Source organism: Bicyclus anynana, chromosome 7 (assembly GCF_947172395.1).
Source record: "Bicyclus anynana chromosome 7, ilBicAnyn1.1, whole genome shotgun sequence".
Lineage (NCBI taxonomy): Eukaryota > Metazoa > Arthropoda > Insecta > Lepidoptera > Nymphalidae > Bicyclus > Bicyclus anynana.
Genome location: NC_069089.1, coordinates 8,717,573 through 8,729,850, shown reverse-complemented (window position 1 = coordinate 8,729,850; position 12,278 = coordinate 8,717,573). Strand labels below are relative to the sequence as shown.

At 37.5% G+C, this 12,278-nt stretch overlaps 1 protein-coding gene across 1 annotated transcript in view; it reads right to left on the bottom strand.

The window, feature by feature from the left end:
• The window catches only part of LOC112047136 (RYamide receptor), a 67,844-nt gene extending 60,457 nt beyond the window's left edge, over nt 1–7,387 (bottom strand). Inside the window, exon 1 of the mRNA XM_024084168.2 lies at nt 6,880–7,387. Coding sequence (XP_023939936.1) covers nt 6,880–6,890 — 11 coding nt within the window. The 5' untranslated portion in view covers nt 6,891–7,387. The remainder of the gene's footprint in view (nt 1–6,879) is intronic.
• Between the last annotated feature and the right edge of the window lie 4,891 nt (nt 7,388–12,278).

Genomic DNA, 12,278 nt, shown 5'->3' with positions numbered 1-12,278 from the left:
TTATCTATATTCTAAATTGTAGCCAAATCGGTTCAGTAGTTGTGGTGTGAAGGGTAACAAACAAACACACACTATTCAGGTGATAAGGTGATCACAAAACATAATATATTAGTAGGTATACGGAATTTGAGTCCAGTCTTAGTGACATAAACTTATAGAAAGTAAATTAAAATACGATTGGATTTGATTTCTTGTGTTATCTAAAGAATCATATTAATATTATTAGTGTGTGTGTGTATGTAAGTATGTTTGTTCTTCCTTTATATAATGAAAATAAATTTTACTCTGGATTAACACATAGGCTACATATCATCTCGGAAAAATCCAAGGTTCACGCGGGATTTGTGAAAAACTGAATACCATGCGGACGAAGTCTATAAAAGTTGTAAAACCTAAGCTATCTAATAAATAATAAAACCTTCTAATATAGATTCTATTTTGTTTCAGCCGCAGCTGTAGGCTACTGTAAGCCGATCGCCAATACGAAATGCATAAATCATAAATAACGGCAGTTTTCAAGTGCATAAGATATTAAATAAGAATTATGTGCTGACGAAATAGCCATTTCATACCAGGAATCAAATTATATAAATAGGACATAAATAATTTAATAAATCCCAATCTGCACCAATAAATAAAATAGTAGTATTTGTCTTTACAATATATCCCTACTTTATTCGATGAAAATCGATGTCACCATCATCATCATTATTAACCCATATTCAGCTTACTGCTGAACTCGAGTCTCCTCTCACAATGAGAGGGGTTAGGCCAATAGTCCACCACGCTGGCCCAATGCGGATTGGCAGACTTCACACACGCAGAGAATTAAGAAAATTCTCTGGTATGCAGGTTTATATTTAATTTCTTAATATGCCCACAACTGAAAAGTTGGAGGTGCATGCCCCGGACCAGATTCGAACCCACACCCTCCGGAATCGGAGGCAGAGGTTATATCCACTGGGCTATCACGGTTCTCACGGAAAAACGATGTAGTGACTCATTAATTGAATGGTACACCGAGTTACAAAAATGGGGCCGCAGATCGCAGTCAAAGACTAATTCGTCACTGAATTAAAAAAAATGGTTACTTGTGAATTTCAATTGAGACCGCGGGGTATAGCTAGTTTGAAACATTCTCAGAGAATGTCATAGATCAGTGTGCCTAGTGGGAGTTTTCAATATTTTCATACGCAAATTTATATGGAATTGAAACAGTGTTGCAGTAGTGCCACTAGATGGCGCTGTTTCAATTCCTTAGAAATTCGCGTTTACGTTACGTGACAGTAACAGTATCAAACTGCCACTAGGCCCTCTGAAGGCTGGAGAGATCCATTAGCGGTGGTCCCTAACAGTTGTAACATATTGCTGTCGGTTCATCGTCTGTTAGTGGTGAGCGGTGAGTCAGCAAACCGCGTCACTGGACGATTTATCGTACCGCTAATGTTTGTAATTATACGCATACGGTACGTAATAAAAAATATGTGTCTGCGAATGACAAGGACAGGACCCTTTTAGGTACAGTGTTTTATGTTTGATAGTTGACAGCTGACACCAACATGCTCATAAGTGGACGGCTTGTGGTATGCGCAGTGGACTTACAAGACGGAGGTCCTGGGTTCGATTCCCGGCTAGACAGATTGAAGTTTTCTTAATTGGTCCAAGTCTGGCTGTTGGGCGGTTTTGGCCGTGGCTAATTACCATCCTACCGACAAAGACGTACCGCCAAGCGATTTAGAGTTCCGGTACGATGTCGTGTAGAAACCGTAAGGGATGTGGATTATCGTCCCTTACCATCAGGTAAGATTGTAGTCAAGGGCTAACTTGTAACCATCAACCCCCAACAAATAAGAGGCGTGCACAATTTTAGCTAGGGTAGGCACTGTAGAAATTGTACTAGAAAATTATCACCCAGGTCCGACAAAATACTCTCTACGTTCGTTTCGCCCCGAAACCGGAGCATCCTCTGGAGATGTTGACTCTACAACGTGCAATTGCAAATCTTTGCAACGTACGTAGAGTGTATTTTGTCGGACCTGGGTGACGTTGTCGCATGGGTTCGTCGGTTTTTCGCGGAGGATAACAAAATAAATAAATTATTCTAAATAGTTGCCACCTTGACAATTGAAAAACGAGATTCAGATCGGAAACAGATTTCTCTTTTATCTTGCGTCCGGTTCCTATATACCGTTCATATAATCATAATAATATTACCTACATTTATAATACCTACCTATATTTATTTCATTTTGTTTTTGTTACCAGATCAATATTCCTATTCCGATGTTCCCCTCTAATTTATTCGGAAAAGATTGTGTTAGGAGGGCGTACGACGTTAGTCTAGCGGGCGGGGATCGAACCCACGACCTCTTGATCTTGAGTCCTGTTCAGTTGAGTTATTGAGGCTAATACGATACGAGTATAAGTTTATCGTGTACTTTACATAAAACCAAAGTCTCCCTATGTACGTACCACTTACTATCGATAATGTACTCGTCATGTCATTCTTAATTACTCGTATGTCTTTCTTAATTAGTCTTTACTTTCATTGCGTATGTAATATATACTGTTTTAGACACCTGACCCAGTAAACTTCGTGTCATCTAATTAAAAGTAAAACAAAAGTTCCAATACAAAATAACAAATAACAAACAAATTTTGAGTTAGCGACAGTTCTTTTCTAAAATAACGTACATTACAAATAAAACATTAACAATTTCCTTCGCGGTTTGACGCTATTAAACCACATATTTTGTGTCGGTAGTTAAAAATTAATTATGTTAATCAAAATAAAATAGCGACAATGTCGTCAATCGGTTACTACTACTAGCGGCTTCATCACGAAATCTAGAGATTTCGTGATGAAGCCGCTTAACGTACAAAGATGAAATTTGGTAAGGATGTAGTCTATAGTTAGTACGTATTCGCTAAGAACGGATTTTGCGATAGGGCCGGATTAAAGAGGTCTATGAGCGCGGGCGTCCGCTAGTTACGATATAATTTTAATAGCACACTTCAAAACATAACAAACCGATATCTATGTTTAGCAGTTAAAGGATTTGGGAAGCTTTTGGCGTGACTCTATGGAACTGAGAATTTTCACTGAAAATTTGTTAGAAGAAAATCTCGCTTGGAAAATTTCATGACTTGACTCGAACCCATATCATCATCATCATATCAGCCGATGGACGTCCACTGCAGGACATAGGCTTTTTGTAGGGACTTCCAAACATCAAGATACTGAGCCACCTGCATCCAGCGAATCCCTGCGACTCGCTTGATGTCGTCAGTCCACCTGGTGGGGGGTCGGCCAACACTGCGCTTACTAGTGCGGGGTCGCCATTCCAGCACTTTGGGACCCCAACGTCCATCGGCTCTTCGAACTATGTGCCCCGCCCATTGCCACTTCAGCTTCGAAACTCGTTGAGCTATGGCGGTGACTTTGGTTCTTCTGCGGATCTCCTAATTTCTGATTCGATCACGCAGAGATACTCCTAACATTGCTCGTTCCATCGCCCGCTGTGTGACTCTGAGCCTTCTTATGAGGCCCATAGGTAGCGACCAAGTCTCGGAACCATAGGTCATCACTGGCAACACGCACTGTTCGAAGACTTTTGTCTTCAAGCACTGAAGAATTTCGGACGAAAAGATGTCGCGAAGTTGGGAATGCAGCCCAGCCGAGTTGGATTCGACGGTTCACCTCTTTCTCGAAATTGGACCTACCTAACTGGATCATATGTCTAGGTATATGTATTCGTCTACAATTTCGAGTGCAGCGTTTTGAACTATAACTGGGTGGAGCGATACATGAGCATTACACATTATTTTTGTTTTGGCCATGTTCATTTTCAGGCCCACCTGTTGAAAAACGCTGCTGAGGTCATTGAGCATGGTACTAAGGTCATCCAGAGTATGTGCCATGATGACTACATCATCCGCGAACCGCAGTTGAGTGATGTACTCGCCATTGATGTTGATGCCAAGTCCGCTCCAGTCCAGAAGCTTAAAGACGTCTTTCAATGCAGCGGTAAATAGCTTCGGAGAGATCACATCTCCTTGACGGACGGACACAGTAGCGTTTTCGTACAAGCACTTCAACGCTTGGATATACCTGTAATCAATTCGGCATCGCTGCAATGACCTTAGCACAACCCAGGTTTCCACCGAATCGAAGGCTTTCTCATAGTCCACAAACGCCAAGCATAGTGGCTGGTTATACTCGTGTGTCTTCTGTATAACCTGCCGCAGCGTATGGATGTGGTCTATGGTACTAAAGCCTTTTCGGAAACCGGCTTGTTCGGGAGGCTGGAAGTCGTCGAACCTATTAGCGAAAAATGACTTAGCAGCGAGATGGGTCTGTAATTCTTCAGCAAGGTGTTGTCACCTTTTTTGAAGGACAGAACCACCACGCTCCTATGCCACGCCTCGAACCCATAACCTTGTATGTAATCTCATTCTCTATACGTCTGAAAATATCTGTAGATATTTCATTCTATTCTGTTTTAAATGAAATGAATCATCAAATAGTTGTCAAAGGCTATTAAGTATGCAAGGGAACTTTACAGCTACCGTGATTCAATTTCAGGCTAATTCAGTTTCGCTTTTATTTGCATTTTTATTAAAAGGCACTCGAATAGAGTTCCAATAATAAAAAATCTTAATCTAGTAATGTAATTACACTGCTAAAGTAAGATATAACTAAGTTTCTGATATTGGATAGAAGAAGGCGTTACTTTACGGAAGTTCATCATGAATAAATAATAATTTATTTATTTTGCTATCATCCGCGAAAAGCCGACGAACCCATGCGACAACGTCACCCAGGTCCGACGAAACACTCTCTACGTACGTCCCCGAAACCAGAGCATCCTCAGGAGATGTTGACTCTACAACGTGCAATTAGAAAGTTTTTGATGCTTTTATGATCATAAAGACATTATCATAATCATCATTATCAGCCGATGGACGTCCACTGCTGGACTTGGCTTCTTGCATGGACTTTCAAACAAAACGATCTCGAGCCGCCAGCATCCAGCGGCTCCCTGAAACTCGCTTGATGTCATCGGTCCACCTTGGGACCCCAACGTCCATCGGCTCTTCGAACTATGTGGGCTGCCCACTGCCACTTCATCTTCGCAACTCGCTAAGCTATGTCAGTGATTTTGGTTCGTCTGCGGATCTCCTCATTCATAAAGACATCAGTAACTACTAAAGTATCTAATACTGATATCTTTCTATCCCAAGTAATATTATAAAAGTGAATGTGTTTGTTGCGCTTTCACGCAAATATTTTAGATAAGTAGATCTTTGCTTTCACGCCTAAACCACTTAATTGATTTTAAAATTATTTTCACCGACGGAGCCTCAACAAGTAGGTACTCATAGGCTATATTTTAATACCCATTTTATCATAGTACTTAAATATGCAATACCTACTCTTAAAAAACGCCACATTACCGGAAAGTACGGATAGGAGTATTTTCGCACGTTAGTGTAAAATTTTGTAAAAAAAACTGAGAATTAATTTTTTGTTCTAGTCAACACTATTTTTGGACAATTATTAGTATCAGGAAAATACTGTTAACTGGCAGAGCACAGTATAAACATGCTGTGAACCGTCGAAAACAAAGGAAGTGTAAATAACATAATCATTAGGCGAATCGCCATTCGGAGGCGGTCGCTGGATGCAGGCGGCTTAAGTCCATGGTGTTCGGAAGACCCGACAAAATAGCCGTCCATCCATCGGTTGATGAGAGGCAAATTAATTAACGTATGTTACAAAGTGACAGCCCTTTGCTATAGTGAAAGTGCCAGCCCTAGCCTTCGTAATTCCTAATAGTACATTATGATATATGTGCGGTAAGTTGAAAATTACAGACGAGGCGATATTGTAAGCTCGAGCCTCGAGAGCTATAGTAAGGAAACAGAGGCTGTAATTAACAAAGCGCACGTATGTCATACGACGTTTTATAACACATTTGCGAGGAAACACACTTTGAAAATGAATTTGCATCTTTGTCTGTTTTCCTCAAGATGACATTTTTATACGCTTGTAATTTTTACACAAATAACGAAGTGCGCATACCAGCGTTTGTTATTTTTCGACAAATGCACTAAAAATAGCCAGTATTACTAATAAAGTAAATTGATATTTTTGTGTTTCTGATACAGATAAATGGTTGACATTTATGGTTAAAATTATTAAAATTAAAGAATTAAATGTGTTTTTATTATATTTTATCTCACAAAGTTAATATTTATAAAATGTTGAGCACTTTATTGATACTAAAACTCTTTTCCAAGATTTAAAAAAATACCGTTCGTTATTATACGGTTGATATAGGTTTTATATTACATTACAGCACATCTGCGTAATGAGATATATTACATATATATTAAATTAATACATATATTAAAATTGGTGAAATATTAACAAATATAACGGGGATAATATTAACAAATTCCCAACACAAAACTGCTACTGAAAAATATTTAGAATATACCTAATATTGCATAATGCTGACTATGTGCTACTATAAAATAGATAAGTTCTACTATTAAACTACATATAAAATAACTTCCCAACCAAAAAGAACGTGCTTTAAATATTTCTATATTTTCTATTGTTTTTGCTTATAGCATACTACTATTACTACAGCTTGCGTTAAAATAACTCCATTTATATAAGTCACTAATAAAGTTACAAGTCAATGCCGTGCCAAGATAAACATCACCCAGTATTTAACGGATCACGACTATTAAACAAATCCTTTAGCGCTTCCAAGTGGTTAATTTACACTGGCCGATATCAGCCGTCTTGTTTACAAGTGGCTTAAAATCTCTTCGCACTAAGTTAATATTTGATTTAATACAACTTGCCTGGTGTCCATTTTTGGTTCGCAGCGTTCTGGTTATCTTTTCTCTGTATTCTTTCGACGTATCCTTTGCTTGCAGTGCTAACGAATGGGCATACAAGAAGCATAAAACACGACAGCCGCTTTACAATTTGTTTGCAAAACGATTAACATGCTTGTCCCCGCTCCCAAAGTTGACATTGCGCGTTTACTGATTTTTCAACCTTGCCGGTTAACATCGAAAATGTTTCAGTAAACTCAAATGTACATACACTTCACATAACTGTAACTAACACTTGTTTCTAACCCATTTGTTAACACTAAAACTTAACTTCAATTAATTTAATATACACTAATATTTTTATTATTTATGAGTATTGATAATTAAGCACAAATTATTATTAATTAATTTTTTAATCGTATTTAGAACCACGGAGTGCGCGTCGGTACGGACCGTTCGTATGAAAGTTTCAGGAGAACAGTCTCGGAGGCGTAATGCCGCTGCCGGCGTTCAGACACGAATGCGCGGACAAACACCCACCCACCCTGTATAACAGTGTATGTTATGAAAACTGTACCATAAATGATCCAATTAATATCATGTTGTGACAAACAATATACAGGGTGCCCCGTAAATATTACGACATACTTTACAGGTTGACAGCTGACATGAAGGCCTACTAAAATAACGCAATATATATGTTATCCTAAATTTTTTTTTTAGGTTTTTAAGTTATATTTATGTTTGTACAAATACAAAAATCCCTACCCTCATTGCGGTTTACTCGTACCAAGTGCTGAAAAAAAACTTAAGCGTTGATTTTATGCATGGTAATTATTTTTGAATAATTGTTTCAACTAATGAAACTTTAGTTTTTTCTTCTTCAAATTGAGTTTTTTCCCAAAAACGGATACAATTATTTTTTTTATGTTACACGATTTTTTTTGTATCTCAATTTCAAAACCGTAATTTTTCGTCTAACATATGCTGCGTTATTTTAGTAGGCTTTGATGTCAGCTATCACCATGTAAAGTATGTCGTAATATTTATGGTACATCCTGTATATAAAGGTATCATGGAGAATTTTTGGTACGCGTGTCAATTATTTTCCGAACCAAGCGACACACCAACGCTATTTATTATAAAAGTACTTTAATAAGAAAATTCAATTTATTTCATGTTCCATTTTTGAACATTAATTGGTGTCGGTAATTAATCACACGATTAATTACGCACCAGTTAATAATTTTCACATAAACGTGAAAAGTTTTCTTCGTTTCATTTAATAAAAATACGAAATGTTCAAATTGGTTTTCATCAATAAAAGATTTATTTAAACATTCATTTAAAGCTATATTTATTTTAGTAAAATATTAAATTATATACTACACGACATCGTACCGGAATACCGGTACGCTAAATCGTTTGGCGCTACGTCTTTGCCGGTAGGGTGGTAACTAGCCACGGCCAAAGTCTCCCACCAGACCTGTACCAATTAAGAAAATCTCAATCGGCCCAGCCAGGGATCGGATTCAGGACCTCAGTTTTGTGAATCGACCGCCCATACCTACCACTGCGCTATGGAGACCGTAATATTTTAATATTCAAAATTTTTATATTTATACTGTGATATTTGTTTTCCATATAACTGAAACAGGAAAACGGCTAAACTTACGGATGGATGGGTTCAAGAGTGATTGACCATAGTCCGGACAATTTATGGTAGGTATTAGTTTTTTCTACTTCTTAAAAATAACCAAAGTACGATTACGATTTTCGTGATTTCAACGCCGTTATGAAACCTGAAACACTCTTAAATAGAACTCCTAAGAAATTCCTTGTAGTTTTTCTACTTCTTAATAATATGTATGATTACGATTTTCGTGACTTCAGCGCTGTTACAAAACACTCTTAAATAGAACTCCAAAGAATTTCCTTTTAGTTTTTCTACTTCTTAGAAATAACCAAAGTATGGTTACGATTGTCGTGATTTCAGCGCTGTTACCTGAAAACACTTTTAACTAGAACTCAAAAGAAATTCCTTGATAAGATTTCTGTATAAAATACGTTGTGGGTGAAACCTGCTCATGTTCCATTAAGTTATAGAAAGTTTGGGACTCTTTTATAACTTTCTCTGTTCATGTAGTAAGTATATTGTGAACTTTGCTTAGCTCTCGCAATTTCTATAGAGGATGCGGTAAAAATTACTTTCAAAGAAAATTTTGCGAATGCGAACGAAGATACGCTAATATGAATTATTGTATTTTCCGGAAGTGTGTTTACTTCCGAATTTTACCAAAGAATAAATAATAACAATAATAAATAGGTATTCTAAATACTTGTTTGTTTTGCGTAATATTACGTTCACTTTTCGAATCAGGCGAAGTTTGCAGTGCCCTGTATCAGAGCATTTTAAAATTTCATGTTTTCTAATTTGGGTCTAGTTTGTTCTGGGCAGGCATTGGGTGTGGTACCACCACCAAAGCGTTAGCTTTAGCGTTTTCTGTTCTAAGATTACCACCCTTCCGGCAAAGACGTACCGCCCGCGCATCGATTTCAAATTTCGAAGCGTTCCGGTGCGACGCCAATAGTCATTTGGCCTAGTGGTGCAATAGTCATTTGGCCTAGTGGTGCATAACAAAGTTACAATATGATAATCCTGAGTTCGAGCCCGGGGGTAACAAAGGAAAACTTTTTACCCCCCGGTGACGCCGCTGAGGTCCCATAAGGAGCCTACGGCACTTACACAATCAGAAAAAAAAAGGTGCGACGCCGCGTAGAAACCGTCAGAGGGTAGAATAAACTTATAAATACCTCTTAATAAGCCCGCTTCTATCTTAGACTGCATTGTTACTTAACATAAAATGAGATTGCAATCAACCTACTCTCAATAAAAAAAAATGTGAGCCGTCACGGGACGCCTGGCAGATGTGAAACATCTCACTCTCTAAATTATCACGGTCATACATTTTATTATAAGAAAATAATTTGTTTTCAAGTAAAACACAGGTTATGTGTACTGTAGTAAATATACTACGTACATACTGTATATATACATACTGTATAATACACTACGGAGTATAACACTATAGTGGTATCCGAGCTCAGTGTAGCGAGAGAGATGACATATGGCCGGATCGAGTTGGAGAGAATCGCACAGTCGATTGCGCATGGCGACGGGTCGCCACGGCATGCGTCGCCACGCCAGAAATCGGTTTTACGTGCGGCTATAGATATTTCACATCAAAATAAAAAAAAAGTTTTCTGCAGCTCATGCAGGGAAGTGCTACATTGTAAGCTTATTTACGAGTAAGCAATGTTTTGATATTCTGTGAGTATGCAGTAGGTACTACTGTGTTCCGATCTGAAGGGTCTGGTTGCCGGTGAAATTACAAGCGAATGAGGCTTAACACTAATGCTTCTAATTGACGGCAGAGGGCAACGCGTTGTTGAACACGTTTCTCGAGTAGGTCATGTAAGGTGATTTTCAGTTAGGTATTGGCGTTGGATTTCATTTAATTGACGAGGTATTTATCGTTAAGTACGTAGGTACGCTGTGAGCAAGTAAAATTTGATTTTATTGTAATAAAACGCTTAAAGTTTAAATTAAAATATTATTTATATAAAAAGGATGTAGAACTTTTTTTATTATTTCATGATGAATGTATAAAGTGTCGCTAAACTCTATTTTAGTCATATTCCTTTGATTGCCAGTTAAAGCATGGCGTGTTTGTGAATAGGAACCCCTTTCAAAATAATTTCTTGTTACTACCCACCCACACCATACCATACCTACATACTCGTATAATATAAATAAATAAATTCCATTTCTGTAGGAATTTCTCGTCTAAACCAGTCTAGCCGTTCTAGAAATCAACCATAACAAGCAGACAAATAGACAAAAAAGGTACTGTACTTAAATTTATATATTTAATTAAAAGCTTTTGATTTAAAATGACAAACAGACACGTCATATTTATTTATTAAAAAGAAAAAATAATGAATGAATTAATAATTATGATAATTAATAAAGTTCCAAAAATTATAATATTGTTCAATAAAATAATATAAATGATATTGTTGTTTGATTTAACAATTTTTACTACGACATACCATATTCGTATGATATGTAAATTATTTGTTCACACGTTTCATTTTTAGTTCTAACAAGATAACAAACAATCAAACGTGAAGTGCTAATCCTTGATCAACGACGTGATATTAGGTATACAATACTCTGAATAATATTATATTCATATTACATTGCATCACTAAGTATATAATACATCTAGTGCGTTTCATATATAAGTGCATCGATATAAATCGTTAGATGGGCTCCTCCATAGTAAAGAACGCACAATTTTATGTCATTATAGACGTGCACGCACATCTTAGTACGTAACAAGCGCATGCCGTGAGTGGACGTGGACTTGAAAAAATATTTACTCTTTTTTTATATTTTAATCCCTTAATTATGTCTTCGTGTTGATTTTGGAAGTGGAAAAACACAAACCACAACATAAATAAAGAGAAATGTGTTACGAGTGATGACGTACTCAATATGCAAAACCAATGACAACTCCACGACGCTTTGAGGCCCATCTAACGATCTACGATCGATGTATAAGTAAGAGTTAGGTCCAGGTTCTGTCTCCAAGTACCAGAGATGGTTCAAAGAGAGTTAATCCCAGTAATATCTATGATTTTAGATTTGCTAAATTGACTTTAGTCTGTTGTTGTAGGGCTTATTAGATACTCTACCAGAAAAAAGTTATAAGCTAGCAACACAAATTTTACGTTCAGTAATATTATTTTAGGTTAACGTTCGACATAAATGAGGAGTGTTAATAACTTTGACATGACTTGTCTATTGTTATTGCTACACGAAATTGACCGATGTTAGGTCCGTTTATATCTACAGACATTTAGCGTGCCAGACACGTGCCGTGGCAGACAAAATAATATTCTTCTATACAGTGTTTATTAACGTATTTATATCTATCGTAACGCGGCCGCGCCCTACACAAATGACAATAAGACCGCCATTACCAAATAACAATGAGAGCCATTAAGACATTAGCGCCGCGTCTGGGGGGACTTCTTTCATGAAAAGGATAAGTGTCTCTAGCTACCTTCTGGGCAGTGTGAATAGACGTATGTGGGTGTCTGCCACGCTATTTGTCTGTGACGCACTGTGTCTGTAAATATAAACGGACCTTTAATGTTGTTTTTTTTTTATTGAAGGTTGACGTGACGTGTGAATCTAAAGGGCCCTACTCACACATCTGCCGCAGGGGCAATCTAGGGTGCAGAGCGGTTGTGGCGATATCGGAAGTATCTCTACACACTTGCCTGCCGTGCAGTGTTCCAGAATAAGCCGAGCTGAGCACACGTATTGAGAATGACAGCCATATTATCGACCA